At 37.4% G+C, this 16,382-nt stretch overlaps 7 protein-coding genes across 7 annotated transcripts; 3 read left to right on the forward strand and 4 right to left on the reverse strand.

Annotated features, from left to right (window-relative positions):
* Positions 1-126: 126 nt before the first annotated feature.
* On the forward strand, positions 127-571 carry MONOS_18000 (uncharacterized protein; the record flags this gene model as incomplete). The annotated part of the gene is made up of 2 exons (XM_067870978.1): positions 127-350; positions 433-571. The coding sequence occupies 2 exons, from the start codon at positions 127-129 to the stop codon at positions 569-571; spliced, it is 363 nt and encodes a 120-aa protein (XP_067722457.1).
* Positions 572-1,037: 466 nt separating this feature from the next.
* On the reverse strand, positions 1,038-1,310 carry MONOS_8550 (uncharacterized protein; the record flags this gene model as incomplete). Its single annotated transcript, XM_067878971.1, has 1 exon — positions 1,038-1,310. One exon carries the CDS (start codon positions 1,308-1,310, stop codon positions 1,038-1,040), a length of 273 nt encoding a protein of 90 aa, XP_067722458.1.
* A 643-nt stretch (positions 1,311-1,953) lies between these two features.
* On the reverse strand, positions 1,954-2,421 carry MONOS_8549 (uncharacterized protein; the record flags this gene model as incomplete). The annotated part of the gene is made up of 1 exon (XM_067878969.1): positions 1,954-2,421. The coding sequence occupies one exon, from the start codon at positions 2,419-2,421 to the stop codon at positions 1,954-1,956; it is 468 nt and encodes a 155-aa protein (XP_067722459.1).
* Positions 2,422-7,959: 5,538 nt separating this feature from the next.
* MONOS_8548 (uncharacterized protein) lies at positions 7,960-8,415 on the forward strand (the record flags this gene model as incomplete). Its single annotated transcript, XM_067878968.1, has 1 exon — positions 7,960-8,415. The coding sequence occupies one exon, from the start codon at positions 7,960-7,962 to the stop codon at positions 8,413-8,415; it is 456 nt and encodes a 151-aa protein (XP_067722460.1).
* A 77-nt stretch (positions 8,416-8,492) lies between these two features.
* MONOS_8547 (uncharacterized protein) lies at positions 8,493-9,085 on the reverse strand (the record flags this gene model as incomplete). Its single annotated transcript, XM_067878967.1, has 2 exons — positions 8,493-8,821; positions 8,956-9,085. The coding sequence occupies 2 exons, from the start codon at positions 9,083-9,085 to the stop codon at positions 8,493-8,495; spliced, it is 459 nt and encodes a 152-aa protein (XP_067722461.1).
* Positions 9,086-9,728: 643 nt separating this feature from the next.
* MONOS_8546 (uncharacterized protein) lies at positions 9,729-10,016 on the reverse strand (the record flags this gene model as incomplete). Its single annotated transcript, XM_067878966.1, has 1 exon — positions 9,729-10,016. One exon carries the CDS (start codon positions 10,014-10,016, stop codon positions 9,729-9,731), a length of 288 nt encoding a protein of 95 aa, XP_067722462.1.
* A 3,739-nt stretch (positions 10,017-13,755) lies between these two features.
* MONOS_8545 (uncharacterized protein) lies at positions 13,756-14,651 on the forward strand (the record flags this gene model as incomplete). Its single annotated transcript, XM_067878965.1, has 2 exons — positions 13,756-13,983; positions 14,199-14,651. The coding sequence occupies 2 exons, from the start codon at positions 13,756-13,758 to the stop codon at positions 14,649-14,651; spliced, it is 681 nt and encodes a 226-aa protein (XP_067722463.1).
* Between the last annotated feature and the right edge of the window lie 1,731 nt (positions 14,652-16,382).

Here is a 16,382-nt window from a genome sequence, read left to right on the forward strand (position 1 = left end):
AATGCATTGATAACGATGATGATGAAAAAGAGAATAATGAAAAAGGAGGAGGCGATAGTGGAGAAGAAGATGATGATGAATGGAACACAATGAAGCAGAGAACAACGATTTCAAAGCAGGAAGAGGATGAGGAATGAGAGAAAGAAGGAGCGGAGGGTTGCCGAAATCCAGGAGCAAATTCCAAAGAAGACGCAGAATCAGAAGAAGTCGACAATTTCTTCTCAGATGGCAGAGGTTTTGATGAGATCTTCATTTCTCTTAAGGGATCCTTTGCATCGTCTGCATCCTACGGAGCAGAGCAGCAGAGGCCAAAGTGATAACACAATTCAGCCAGCGCTGTGCGATGGGGCGTGTCCAGAGGAGAAGTGGCAACTGTTGATATGTTCAAAGAGCACCAGACACAGGTTCGTAGAGTTCATGTCGTATCGTCAGTGGGGTTGGGGGAGAAGAAGAAAAAGAAGAGGAGGGACGAAGAATGAAGATGAGAAGGGGAATAGAAGGAGAAGAAGAGATAGATTGTGAAGAGAAAGAAGAGAAAGAAGTTGAAGAAGAAGATGATGATGAACTCTAATACTGTTGCAAAGAAAAAGAGAAGGTCGAACAAAATTCTTTCCCATCTCAAACATAAACAATTATAAAACCAGCGCTTCTTGCGCTGCACATCACGCAACTTCAATTCTCTTCCACACCTTTGACGTCCCTCATCTAATATTTATTACCATTTCCAACTTCCTCTTCCTCCTCTTCTTTTCTTCCGTGACTGCGTTCACAATTCTGGATTAATGTTCATCCAACAGCTTCACCAAGCCAGAAGAACAACCTTCTTTCACTTGAGATGTGCTTGGTTTATTTATTCTTTCTAAAATTGCACAAAAAAGCTGAAAAATATGGACTTTTCTTATTGTTCAGCGACTGAGTTGTAACATCCAGTGATTTTCAATCAACGCACTGAGAATCTGCATCAGATATTTGTGGCTTATTACAGTGGGTTTGTGCTATCTTCTTCTTCTTCTTCTTCTTCTTCTTGTTCTTGTTCTTCAACGCATTTCATCTATCCTTTTGATGAAAAAATCTCTGTCTCTTTCTTTCACTTCTTTTCCTTTCTTTTCAACTTTTCCGCTTTCAACATTCATCTCTCTTTCTCTCTCATTCTCAATCTCGTTATTCTCCATTCCTATTTCAAAATCAAATCCATCAACAACGTTAACTTCAGCCTCCTCTTTTTCTGTATTCATTCTGATATCGACTTCATCCATTCCTCCTTCTGAAGTCTCTTTCTCACTCTTCACATTTTTCGCATCTTTTTCCATTTCATTCTTCTCCTTAACCTCCAACCCACATCAACAATCGCGCCCCATCTCCGATTGTAAATCCTTTGCGATTAACAGATTGTCTTCTTCCACTCTTTTCGGTTCTTCTGAATCGCCTTTCAACGGCCAGATCATTGCACACGTTTGCATTATCTCCCACATTGCTGTTTCGCACAGTACCGCAGCAGCTGTTGAGAACTGAATAATTCTCATTTCGCCTTTTTTAATAAAATCCAGCAGCGGTAGTCTAAATAACTTGAACAGCATGAGGAAGAAATTCAGAAGATTTCTCAAGTGAAATGCACGATCCTCACACAACCGCCGTTGATTCTTCAAGGTGTTTCAGGAAAAAGATGAAGAGAAAGATGATGAATTTCATCGAACGGTCACAATGTCCAGCCAGCCTTCAAATTCTTGCTCGTTGTTGGGGAACTGGAGGTGCTCAATGCTGTTTCACACACATCGCAGGGAGAACTCAGAGCTTCACGCATGTCTTAGAAGGTCCGGCCATATCTTTTTCTTCTATAAAAACTGCTCAGACGAATGAACAAAAAGAAGATAAAGGATATTCACTAAAGACAAGAGCAATTGAACGCTGCTCATTTTGTTTCAGCGCGTGTGGCAGACACTTTTTGAGTGCACCCTAGGCTTCCAGCGAGTGTTGCTTTGAAGAGTGGTTGAGAAGCGTGATCAACATCATTAAGAAGACAGAGAGAGGAGAAAGCTGCTGCTGCAGTGAGGAGGAATAGAAGTAGGAGGAGGATGCAGAACCGGGCTCCGAGGAAATAGGAGATGCTGTTGATAATAACGATGCAAAAGGCAACGCATATAATGTTGCAGCATTCTCTTCCGTTGTTTGAGCGAGCAACTCATAGAGCGGCTCAGGGCTTTCATGCCATGCAAACAGCAAAGCCAACTCAACGTCTTGCAGATTGGAAGATTCGGCAATGAGCTTGCGGACTGTTGTCTCAACGCTTCTCTTTTCGAATCGACAACGTATTCTAATTCTTTTGCGGGGCTCTGAAGAAATGATAGAGGGCTCCGTGTCAGTGAGGCAAGGCTCATTTGAAACAGCACGTTGTATCGCAGTCATTTCGTCATATGGGCTCATTAACACTCTTTCGTGATCGTAGAAATTGTCCACCCGATCAGAAATCGCGTATGAACACAAACTTGATTTGAGTGCAAAATATGCAGTTTGTCTTTCGAATTCTGCTTTCCCCTTTTCCGACTGAGAAAAATCAACGCGCTTTATTTCGCTCTGCAAGAAGCATACGTCTCCAGCAGCTGCCCTTCCAGTTAAAGTTCCTTTGACGCTTTTCTCTATGGATTGAGCCTCCTGTCATACGCAGATATGCCTATAGCCTCTGCGGTTTTTGAGTATGCTCCCTTAAAAAATGTTGGAATAAGAAAATTGAAAAAAGAAAGTTGCGATGGAGTTGTGCTTGTAATACATGTCCTTTTCCAACAGCAGAAGCGGCTTGCACCTCTAATCCCACTTTGATGAAGAGAAAAATATCAAAGATGACAAAAACGACAACGAAAAAGAATAAGAGAAGGAGGAGGAAAAAGACAATGAAACAGATAAAGAACTATATATTTCCATTGCTCTTTGAATTCTATCAGATCCAGTTGATTTTGGTGTTCTGGTGAGCTTCAGTTGAATTTGCATGATCGCGCTTGTATGATCTTCTCCTTTTCATACAGTCAGTGATAAGGCAGATCCTTGGTGCAAAACCCGATCCTTTTAAATATGCTGATATCGAAAATTTTGAAAATAAATTCTCATCAACGCATTTCAAAAAAAAATAAATAAATAAATAAATAAATAAATAAATAAATAAATAAATAAATAAATATGATAAATAAATCCAATTATAATTATAAAACTATATTAAGCAATGTCGAAATCACAATTCAATGAAATGATAAATGAAATAAAAAAGAACGAATATTTTCACTTTCATTTCTGGCACATAAAAAAATGATATCATAGATGAGTTATCGAAAGAAATTGACACAAATAATGATGACAAATATCAAGAAATGCCAAAAGTGAAAACAAAAAACTGTTATCAGGATTTTCAATTTAATCATTAACAATATAACATGAGCAACAAAACATATCTCTCTCCTCTTCAACTTCATCGCGAGCTCGCATCCAGCAAATATCGTTCCATTTCTTCAACAACTAAAAAAATATTTGCAATTCGAAATGATTATTCACTGAAATGGCAAACTGTGGTGAATGATAAACTTAAATCCAAAAGAACTTGGTTCAGGGGAATCAAAGCACAAAAGGAAGGAAGGGATGTTGGAGTTGATGGGCATCCTTTAACCATCAATTCACGACAGCTCGAAACAATAGCAAACCAAGTTCTTGTGAAGTTGTCGGAACAGAAAACTATTCGAGTGAATGACGTTCGAAACATGGTTTGATTTGTTATTTACTATTCCTTTTTTAAATATACATTTTAATGAGTGCGTGGACATTTTCGAAAAGGATTCAACAGATGAAAACGAGCCAAAAATAATAAACGAAAAATGTGCAGACAAGTTGTTAAAAAAAGTAATTTTATTCGTACTGCAATTACAAGCCAACAGACATGTCAAAAATTGCTGCTCAATCACCAGAGAATGTCAGACAATGGTTTGAAGAATTGTCAAATGTGATTAACAAAAATCACATTGATTCTTCAAAAATATTTAATTTTATTGAATCCTCATTGAATATGAATGAAATTCCTCGAAAACTGATTGCTTGCCTAAAAAATCAAATTCCTCCATCTTCTCCAGCTCCTCCGAAAGTGCCAAATTCATCGTTGTGCTTATGAGTATGTGCGGATGGATCCTCTCCATGAAAATTTCTTCTTTGTCCGACAAAACGTTCACCCGATGAATTTTCCACACTTACGTCTTTCGATATTGAAGTTCTTCTTTCCTCATCTGGATGGATTACAAAAGAGATTTTCAGGAGCATCATGATCAATTTTTGGATACCTGCGATTGTCTCTAAAGTTTAACCAACATCGACACATAAAGCCCTGTTCCTAATGGATAATCATGGAACTCATTCAGACAATTCTGTTGCAGATTTTGCAGAGAAACACAATATCATTTTGAAGTGTTTTCCACCAAATATGACCCATCTATTACAACCGTGCGACTCGTGCATCTTTTCTCGTTTGAAAACAACTCTTTACAATAAATTTCACGTTCCTGTTCCGTTTTCGATTCATTCCTACAGATCTTCCCTTGCCTACACACTCCCTGAAGCAGTTGCTGCAGCAACAATGCCTTCTGCAATCAAATCAACTTTCATTAAAAGAGGAGTTTGGACTACTGCGGTATCCCCAGTTTTTGATCGCATATCTTTATCCCCAATACAAAATCACAAATGCAATTCCGAAACATCTGTTTCATCGAGAGATTGGAGAGAAGAGTTGTTTGGGTATTATTCTCCTCAAAGTGACAAACAATTATCTTTTTCATAACCTTCAAAGCATTCATCTGTAAAAGATTTTGCAATAACAAAAGAACCGACAACATTGATTGTTAATCACAGAAAATTTTCCTCTAACGAAAATTCCACTGAAGGAAAAACATCAAAAGAAGCTGATGAGATGGATGAATCTGAGCTAATGAAACAAACTGAATCAACAAAAGAGCATTTGGATTTTCTTCAAAAGCGGCTTGCGAAAATTGGAAAATTAACTTCATCTTCTTCTGAAAAGAAACGAAAGAATAAACATAGTCGACAAGAACTTAATGAAATGTTGAATAAAGAACCAGCAAAGGAAAAAAAGTCATCGAGAAAAAAAGCAAAGAGAGTAATTGAAATACTTAAAGATGATGAAAAAGAAGAAAAATCAACTTCTAAAAATGATAATAGAGATTTTGATCACCTTCCCAGAGAAATTTCTCCTTCATTTAATTCGAAAGAGAAACGTATTCGAGAAACATACTACTCAAAATTCAACTGCAGAATAAAACTCTAGCCTTCACATCATTTTGAAGAACGAACAAGAAGTTTTCTTTTTAAATATTTGCTTCATATCGATTATTTTTAACCACACCAAAAATAATACAAAAACAAAATGTGTTTTCTTTGTTTATTATTTCATAATAAAATTATTTAATATGTTGCCAAATACCTGGTTTCAACGAATAGTTAAATATATATTGTTTTTTGTTGAAGAAATATTAAACAACTTCGAAAAATGATCACATTCTCTCTCTCTTTTGGTTCGTGTTTTTCTCCAAGGATCGGCTTTTGCACTGACTGTATGTGATCTCCAGAAACTTCTTTATGATCTTGTGGATGTTTAGTGTTTCGCATAAACAGTGTAACTTGCTAATGTTTTCGACTCAGTGTATTTTTGAATCAGTCAACTCATTCGATCCTGATGAATGATGATTGGATGGAGAATCATTAACAGAAGCATTTAAAGCGACTCTATGGTTGATAATTTGTGGTTGGTTGTTGTTGTTGATGATGATAATCAAAGAGAGTGAAATGCCATTCGAACAACAAACTATTCTAAAAGATAAAGCAGTTTTTTCAGAAAGGTGTTCCGTTGAACTCTTTGAATAAAAAACAAATAAAATTAGAAAATGAGATAATCAGAAAATGAATTGTTCAAATGAAGAAATAATTGGAGTGAACACACGAAATAAAGCACACTTCTTATATATTTTGCAAGCTAACAATATATATTTTTTTAACGGTCAAATCGAATATTCATCAATTGTTTGCAATATCGATAAATTGATATTAATTCTTCATTTAACTTAAAAAAGTTTTATAAATTGACATGATCATTGCGTTGTGGGCATTTCATTTTTTTTGCTCGAAACAGCATAAAATGATATCAAACTACCATCTGGTGTTGAAAATTCACCGTCCACTTTTGACCAAAACGCAAAAATTATTTGGTTTTTTATGATCATTAATTTTGGAAATGTGATATTTGTTTGAATATTATTCATTTTATTTGTGAATATTATTGCTTTATTAATACAAACAAGTCATCCGAAATTGGTTTTGATTTTTTTATTGTTTGAATATAGGTGAAAAAATGTCTTTTTTATTTTTCATTGAATTTTCATTTCAAATTTGAAAAATTTCTCTGTAAAATATTTCTTTCAAATATTTTTAATTTTTGAATGAATATGTATAGTATTATTGTTCTATTCGAAATATAACTGTTTTGATATAAATATCTTCATTGTTGAGTAACCACAACGGTTGATGAATATTCAGTGATGAGAAAAACATAAAAATAAAATTATTGTTAATTCGATAACAACCATAAAACAAAATTACACACAAATAACAATAGCACTTCATTGTGTTAATCATCTGAAATATAGAAAGCAACATATAAATTTCTTTTTTTGTTGCATCACTCTCAAAGGAATGTTTTTTAACTATATCATCATTAAAACATTTCCCGATAATCAATTCAATATCAATTAATATAAACAATAAAAGGTTCAATAGAAAGCATTTCAATATCAACAAATTCATGGTATCAAAGACAATTCCAAACAAAGAAGAATACTTATATAAAAAGTTCAAAAACAAACTTGTCTATTTTCGCTCTGTTTTCCATCCACTCTCCCCTTTCTGATATTTCTCTAACTTTGACTCAAAAAGATCAAATTCAACAAAGAAAAAAGGCAGACACAGTGATGAAACATCACTTCACACTCTCAGCTATTCCCCTTTCCTAAAACCTAATCCAAAAATAATTGAAACTCTTCACAACACCCATCAAATAATGAATCTCTATTTAGACATATGGGTGATTTTTTTTGATATCATAAAAAATTCCGACGTTTGATCAAAAAATTTTCATTAAGGGTGGGGTTGATAAGAAAAATTTAATTTGAAATTTCATAAAATAAAAGTTTTATATATCATTATTAATATTTATTTGTTGTTTTTAATTTGTTTTTAGTTGTTTTTATTACAAAATTTGAAAAAATATAAAAAAATATTCAAAAAATCTCAAAACTTAAATAAACAGAACAAAACAAAAGTTCACTGGTTTGCAAAACATGATAATAATTATTACAATATGTTATCACTAATTTTTTTACATAAAAATTAGTTTTATGATGTTGTTGCAAAGAAATTTTGAAAATGAAATTGAAGATCATAAAACTTTTATTGAAAACAAACAATTTTTAAAAACACAAATGAAAAGTCTAATAGTTAAACTAGATATTTATCAGATATTCAACAATTAGAAGTTGATATTAGCTTGGAAATAAATAATACTTTAAAGAAGTTATTTAAATAGATTGATCAAAGTTATTTTATGAAAATTACAAAGAAAGAATAAAAAAAAATAAAAAGAAATTCGAAAAATTTCACTTTTTTCACTTCAAAAGCTCACAACTATTATGAACATATCTTTTTCATCATCTGTTCTTCTTTTAAGCATTGCCTCAGTTGTTTGGTGAACATTCCATTCAACTATTTTTTGAATATGCTTTTCTGCGCTATTTCTTTCTCTTCGCAAATCACTTTAAAAGCTGTGAAGATATGTGAATTAGTTTCTTTGCATTTTTCATCAGCCTTGCTTGGTTCAGTTTCAACGTTGATTTGAAGATGCAAGGGTGACTTTAGAAAGTGGAGAGGATGGTTTTCGGGCTGATAACAATCAGCTTTTGGAGGGTTGTTATATTCAAGTACGAAACACTGGGCGAAGTGGCGAGCTCAATGTTCTCACAGATCAAGTGCACTGGGAGCATCAGCGTGGTGGAATGCAGAGGGTGTACGATTGAGGGTGTGGAGAAGGGGAGCGGAGACGGGGGATGTGTAAAGATCGCAGCGAGACCAGACAAAGACACATGGCTTGTGTTGCGGGGTGTTTTTGGGGTGGGCAGATGTTGCCAGGCAGTTTGCCCTCTAGCACTCAGCGTATTCGTGCTGGACACATCCAGGCCCCACCTCCTCCTCTCATTTTCAACCTCCACTTCACCTTCCTTCACCACCTCCATCGCCTCCCACTCTTCCCACACTGACCCCGACCTCGATATCAGCCCCAACACCTTAATCACCTTCCACCGCTCCCACCAGATGTTCGTCGATTAGGACACCTGCTCCTCTGCCCTCCAGTGCGGCTCCCTGCCTGCTCCCTGCGACTTCATCTCCACAAATGTGTGATACATCTACCGCTCAATAGAAAAATACCTCTGGATCAGCCCACTCTTCCCTCTTCTTCCTCCTCGACGGACAACTGGCTGTGTCCTCCTTCCTCTTTTCCGCGGCTGACCAGCTCGTCCGCCTTTACTCCACCCATCTTTGTTCTTGCCTAGGCATCCTTCACCTCTCCAACATATCTGTCCATTCCCTCCCCCCTCACCTGCCCTGCTCATCATGCTCTCCACGCTTCCTCCCTCTTCCCCTCCGACTCCAACCTCTCCACCCTCAGTGCTGCCTAGCCTCTGCTCCTGCTCGGAGATGACATCAGCAACTTTGTTGAGCATCTCATCACCACCTATCTCGCCATTGGAGGTTTCAGTGTTGTTATTCTCATCTCACTGTGTTAAATCATTCATAAAGTTCCTTCAGTGTGATGCGTTCCATCTTCACTGCAATCTTGATCGACAAGCTCTGTTGGAGTGTGCATACCAACAGCTTCCAGCACACCAGCAATATCCTTTCCATTTGTATATTTTCCCTCACCGCCAGCTGCAACCTCATCTGCTTGATATGTCAGAGCACTCAATATCTCCTCGTTCAAATGAGGAGGAGGAGTCATCCTTCCAAACACCTCTAAGTGACTCATCAACTGTTGATTCACTCGGCGCTGCAAAAAGAATCAACTCTCTCCTCTGACTTTCGTATCAATGCTTTCAGGCTTTAGTGTAAAGGAAGAAACAAATGAAAAAACATACCTTGAAATCTGTCATTCTTTGCTTTGAGAGAAAGAGAGAAAAGAAGGGGATATTGGGGAATTGAAGAAGAGGAAGAGGAAGGATAAGAAGAAGAAAAAGAATGTGAAGAAGAAGAAGGAGGAGGAAGAAGGAGAAGAAGGAGAAGAAGAAGAAGAAGACGAAGAAGAAGAGGAAGGAGAAGAGGAAGGAGGAGGAGGAGGGGGAAAAAAAGGAAAGGAAGGAAAGGAAGGAGGAGGTGCATAGGGGAGTATGGAAGAAGCAGTTGAGAAGAGAGCAGAGGCATTGAATTGAGCTTGAGTGGAAAGAGGAGGAGGAGAAGGAATAATCAGAGGAGGTTGAAGAAGAGCATTATCAGCTGCATTTGTTGTGTGTGTATCACATTCTATTCTTCAATACTTTCTGTTGAAGAATATGAAGAAGAAGATGATGACGACGAAGGAGAAGATGAAAGCAACGTTTGTGAGTTTATTTCAATATTACTTGCTTCTATGTTTGTATTTAGCTTATTTATGGATTTATCATCCTCTTCTTCTTTTCTTTCTCTATCCTTCCTCTCTTTTCCTTCTCCATCTTTTCTCTTTCTTTCCTTCTTCCTTTTCTCCTTTTCTCCTTCTCTCTCATCCTCCTTGCCCAGATCTCATCCTCTCTGTCTTCCAGTGCCTTCATTCCTTTCTCATCAAACCTCAGCTCCTGCGGATATTTCAGTATGCGAGCCAAAATCCCCTCTTCTCCTTCGCACACAAGCTTCTCTATGTCCCATCCATCAACAGGCAGCAGCAACACGCTGTCTTCCATCGTGCTTCTCTGCCCGCAAGTCTCAGCATAGCCGACCCAGTGGTGGAGAAAAGAAGGAAAGGTGGGGCAGGCGAACAAGGTGGTTCTTGAGGAACAGAAGAAGAGGAAGAGGAAAAAAACAAAGAAGAAGAATATGTAACTGCGTATGAATGCGCAGAAGATTTCGAAATAGTCAGTCGAGTCTTTGCTGAAGAAGACGAAAGAGATGAGTTCCGCTTTTAACTTGCTTCCGGCTTCTTCTTCTGCCTTTAGATTTCAGATGCATTTTGCGAGAGAGTTTAGCATGCATGTGCAATAGAGATCGGTTTGAGGGTGTGGCTGCTGTGCTTCTTGTGTGTCTGTGCAAGTGGCTGGTTGATATGAGGAGATTGTTTGAAAACAGATGTATTTTGAGAGGCTGATGAAGAAGATGAAATAGAAGAAGATGATGATGACGATGATGATGATGAAGCAGTTGGTACAGCTGTTGAGGAAGGAGAAAGGAAGTTGTTGATGAGCTGGGTTTAGAATGAGATGACTTTGAGAAATGAGAATATGAGTGAGGCTTTGAAGAAGAAGAAGAAGAAGAAGAAGAAGAAGAAGAAGAAGAAGAAGAAGAAGAAGAAGAAGAAGAAGAAGAAGAAGAAGAAGAAGAAGAAGAAGAAGAAGAAGAAGAATAAAAAAAGAAGAATAAAAAGAAGAAGCAGATGTGCTTGGAAATTGCAAATAAGGCTGCGAAACTTCAGCTTCACCACTATTAGCGGAAGAAATTAAAGAAGGAAGAGGAGAAGAAGCTTCTTTCACACTTTTTTTTGCTGTATTTGACTATTATCTTGTGAAATACAAAGAAAACTAACAGATAGTAAGCTTTTCTGATAAGTATCAGAAGAAGAAAAAGAAAAAATATTTGAATCAAACATCTTCAAACACATTCGTATTTTTACTTGTCTTTTGCTCAGAATATTTTCGTTCTTTTGAAATACAACTTTCATCATCATCTTCTTTTGTTGTTCTTTTGAAGAAAATAAGTTTTCTGAAATATTATCTTCTCCTTTTTCTGAGTCTGAAAATGCTCTTTTATTTGGAAACACATCTGCACAGCTTTCAAAATAAACTGCTTGCCGATCAAAAGATAGATCATCTCAAATTAACAGCACCTTTATTATATAAACAACAATAGGCTATTCGAAATGCTCTTTTATCAACACCTTCCTCTTGTTCGCTTAGCTTTTGAAGATCGGGAGAGATATAATCTAAATGACAGACGAGTTGAGCAAAAATGCAAATAGCATTTGAAAAGCACTCTCTTTCTAATTATTTTAAAGTTGTAATTATTTGACGAAACTTCGTCTGTCATGTTCAGTTTTAAAAATGCGAAAAATAAAAAAATAATGGATGTGATCATCAATTTTATATTTATATTTCCGTATCTCTTTGTATAGCTTACAAAAATTAATGAACTCTGCTGTCTGTATGTTAATTTTTGTTGATTATTTGATTTTGTTGAGCTAAATAATAAAATTTTCATTTTTAGTGGGTTAATTTCTATCATTATTAAAGCACTTTCACTATCACCCTGCACCGATTAATATGGAAAGCGATATGTTGAATATGCTTTAAAATTTGTCAAATAGATATTTGAGGTGTGCTATAATTTTCTCTGTTTGTTATTTTGATATGAGTCATTTTTTTTGAAAAGTCGCAAACGTTTAACTGATCTAAAAACAAGATCAAAAATGATCAAAAAATGGTGATCATTCCGTTCCCATCAATTATTGTCAAATATTTTATATTGCAAGTTTTTTCACTTTATCATAGAAAGCATTTCATTAATCTGACGATAACGTGTCGAACGTTGATTATTTTATAGAGTTTTTTTTGTTAGCAATTGCTTACGAGCTATTTGAATCAAATGTTAAATAAGTTTTAATTTCTTCAATTTCATTTCATTAGTTCGAATATTCGTTATGCATTTATGGATGTTATCTAAGTTTTTATAATTTTCTTTTGTTGCAAACCAAATAGAATTAATTTGCTTGAATTCTTTAATTTTTTTATAAGAAATTATTAAACATGAAAAATTCATCAAAACTTCACTCGTTACAATCGAAAGTTATTCAAAAAGTGGTTGACATAAAGCAATTATAAATGTTATTATTAAGAATTGAAGTTATATAAATGATTTTTTTAAATAAATCTCCATTTTTGACAATCTCAAATAATCAGACTCTTCTAATATTTTTATTCAAACAAGCTGTTTCAACAAGTTTCTAACTTTTCAGTCTGTGCCTTTTCCTTATCCCTTCCATTTGATATTGACAACTTTGGAAAAATATCCTTCTTCAAACATTTGAAATTTCATGAAAAAATCGTGTTTTCTTTGCTGTTGATCATTCAAAAAAAAATGAAAATGTTGTGTTTGTGTCACCATTAGAGCTGACTTCAGACGTAGTGGTGTATCTAAAAAAGCTTCTTGTGGCAGAGGCAGCGCAGCAGTCGTCTCTATTGTTAAGGCTTTTGTCTTTTTCGTCTTCTTCGTCTTCTTCAACTTGAGCATCACGCCGATCAACATCGCCATTTCGGAGGCGGAAAAGCGAAGAGAAGAAATCTTCAGAGAATAAGTAGCCATCATTATCGGAGATAGCGATTGACTTTTCTGATGCGTCGGAGGTGACGAAGTCACACATATCGACAGCAGCTATAAACGACATCAAGAGGCGGCTGCAGATGGTTGTATCTGAAAAGGTTGGAGTGTATGAAAACCACAGATAGTAGAAACTGAGGGAGCAACATACGCTACGGGGATATGTTGTGGTTTGGTAGGGGGTGCTGTATGGGGGTGTTGTGTGTGCGTACGATGTGGCGCTTTCGGCGATGCTTTCAGTTCCGCTGGTGGTGCAACTACCATCGCTTGCCACGTCGTAGGTGATCACGAAGCCAGAGGGAAAGCAGATTTTTGCGTCGGCTGTATGAATGAGTTCCCGTCGATATACGATCTGTTTGACTCGTCGCGGCAGATATGGCGATCGTCTAAGTTGAAATTTTTGGTGGTGAAGCTGGACGACGAAGTTATGGGACGAGAGGTTATAGTGAGTGAAGTCGTGTAAATTGTGGACAAGGGGATGGAGGTTGTGAGGATGAGCATAGTGGATGAAGTTCAATCAGAGAAGCGGTTGTGTTGGCGATGCTTGAAGGACGATAAGAGGCAGAGGAATGAAAACGGTTCAGCAGTGGAAGCATATGATTGCTTGAGTATTACAACAATGAAAAGTTTTGTTGAAATGATCAGAAATGTGAAGCTGTTGTGAAAATGAGCGAATGATTTGTCAAATTTTGAAGGAAAAGACAAATTTGATGAAGATACAAGGAGAAAATTGTTCTATATTTTTTTGTGCTGAGTTAAACATGAAGAAGAAGGAGAAGGAGAAGGAGAAGAGGAGGAGGAGGAGGAGAAAGAAGAAGAAGAAGAATGAAGCGATGAAATTGAATAAGAAGAAGAAGAAGAAGAGGAGGAGGAGGAGGCGAAGGATTTTTTGATTTATTTTGAGGTTGAGAAGAAAGAGAAGAAGAAGAATTATTATTATTATCATTTGTCAAAGAAGAAGAAGAAGAAGAAGAATTCTATCAGAAAAACGGTATGTTTGTAGTTTTCCTATAAGGTGTGGATTGACGATCTGTGCGCTGATCCAAAAAAATCCTGTGGTTGAAGTGGCTGCAAATTGTAGATGGGCAGACGATGAAAGCGCTCGACTAGCTGGACATGCAGCTTTTGCGAAGCCAGCTGGTTGTACGGGCGAAATGGCGGAGATACAGCGAAGGCTTAACAACGAAGAGATATTTGACTCTGTGGCATTTGGAGATCTTTATTCCGCATGTGATAAGGAATGGTGTAAATATTAAGAAGGCAAAGGTGAGAGACTTGACCGATAAGTTTTGTACGCTTGTCGATGGGATCGAGGAAAAGCAGAGAAGTGTAAATTTGGTTGCGGTATCTGAATAGGTCGAAATCAGCTGATAAGTCACGCGAACACATATATCCCGCTTTATCTTTGGAAGCTGTGCTGTGAAGTGGCAGCATCTGTTGGAAAGAAACGCAAATGATTTGGTTACAGCTTTAACGATATCGGTAGGGATATTTGATGTGACACAAAGGTGTTAACAAAAAGCAGAAGAAGACAATGAAAAAAAGATTCTGTTCAACAGAACAGCGATGAAGCGTGCGCATGTGTTTGGTCGAGTGCTTGCGGGGCGTTTGATACCGAGACTCAGCTGACGAGGTTGGAAGAGGGGAGACAGGCAGATGTGCAAACAGCGAAGAAGTTGGAATCGTTCAACGCATTGGACAAGAAGCCCGGTGCAGAAGAAGAGTTTATTCAGAGAAGGCAGTATAATGATATGTGCCCTTCGATCAATGAAGTTGCGACACTTCGTGGGCCATTGCAGATAGTCCACGCTTTTTCAGCAGCTGCTCAGATGGGTGTTCCGATGATGTTGAAGATGGTGGAGGGGAAAGTGCATAATGCCTTTATCTCTTCTTCTTCTGCTGCTTCATCTTCAGCATGTGCTAATTCTTCTTTTTGTGGAAATGAGGAAGAGACAACGCATGTTGCGAAGTTTCAGGAGGTGAAACATTCGAAGGAGTTGAGAGAGAAATAATATCATCACGAAGCGTTTTTGATAACTGCTTTAAATGAGCGGAGCCATTTCTATCTAGATAATGCGAAGAATCTGCTTGCGTGAGCAGAAGAAGGGATAGCATATGATATTCGTGTGTGTGTGAGGGTTCTTCCTTTTGTGTCCGCAAATACGATAAAATGTGCAGATTATTTTACGACTGGGGAGTTTTCAGTAGGATTTAAAGATGTTAGTATGTGACCGGCTTCTATGGAGAAGGAATTTGAGATTATCAGATGACGAGGAAGTTCTGCAGTTTGAAGAAAGAACACAGCAAATGTGCTGTTTGTGAAGGATATGGGGATTGTCGATGAAAAGAAAGAAGAAGAAGAAGGAAAGGAAAAAGAAGAGAAGAAAGAGTTGGAGTTATATTGGCAAGACAAACCCGCGGAGATGAAACAGATGATTGTGCAAGAGTTTGTGTTTGATGCGAATGAAGTGTGAAAAGTGAATGATAAAGGGAAGAAGGCGAGGAAGAATGCGGAGGAAGATAAGATGCATGCAGTTCTGGAGCATGTGCAATACGTGGTGTTGTTGAGAACGATGTCAGTGCAGAGGTTGGTGGCTGTGAGGATGCAAGTTTCTTGAAGGTTCGGTCCCGCTTCAAACTGGTTGTGCAAGGAAGACACAGAGCATTGTTCTGGGGGAGTGTGGAACGCAGATGCTGCAATATGTATTTTATTTCTCGAGGAGTGGGGAGTTTGTGCATTATCCTGAGCAGGTGGCGATTCTGGGGATGTTGTTCACAGCAGCCGAGAGGAAGGGAACAAGGTGATGGTGGAAGCAGAATGGAGGGTGCTGGAGGCAGAGGGGAGAGATTGCGGTGATGTGTCGAAGGAGGCGAGAAAGAAATGTCGCTGGAGTTTCTGGAGAAGGAGAACCTGCACCGAGCAGATGTGGACCTGCAGATGATATTGTGGCGGTTGGAGGAGAAGATTGTGTTTGAGAGCGTGATTAAGTGATGTTGCCAGTATGTAAAGAGGCCGGTGACGAAAGAAGAGGTGTGTGTGCAAGAGAATCGCCCGCTAATCAGTGTTCAGATGTTTGTGTTTGGCAGAGAAGAAAAAGAAGAAGAGGAGGAGAGATGATGATGAACATGAATATAATGAAATGAAAATTGAGTGTGAAGAGAGAGAAGATTGAAGAGAGAAGATAAGTTTTGAAAAGATTGTTTTAACACTTGTTGTGATCATCACTGAATTGGATGTTGAACTTGCATCGGAGACTGTCCAATCACTCTGCTCATCATTTCCTTTGATTTCATGTTTCTTTTCAGAAAATGCCAATTCTTCGCTCGTCAAAATCATTCCATTCACAATAATTTTCTTTATTCCTGTGAATTTTGTGAGTTATTGCTTCAAAATCATTCAGGGGAATTGGACAATTCTAAAATGTGAGTGATTGCATGCCTCAGAATTGCTCATATATATTTCTTCTAGGTTGGTTAGGAGATACATACACAGAGGGATTGCTAAACTCGTGTTTCCATTGTCATATCCTCTCACTTTGTCAATAGAATCTAAAGAGGCTGTGGCACATGCAATTTTTCTTGAAGTTTCAATTTCTTCCAGATTAGGCGAAAAAACAAAGATATATCTCCCCACTTCGCTGTATTTATTCCGAATGAAAAGGATATCAAGAAGCTGGGATTTTCAGTGACAATTGAAGGTGAATTACTCCCCCAAAACTGTGAATTGTCGAGGAAAATCGGTT

This window comes from Monocercomonoides exilis, assembly GCF_001643675.1.
Source record: "Monocercomonoides exilis strain PA203 chromosome Unknown scaffold41-876177, whole genome shotgun sequence".
Taxonomy (NCBI): Eukaryota; Preaxostyla; order Oxymonadida; family Polymastigidae; genus Monocercomonoides; species Monocercomonoides exilis.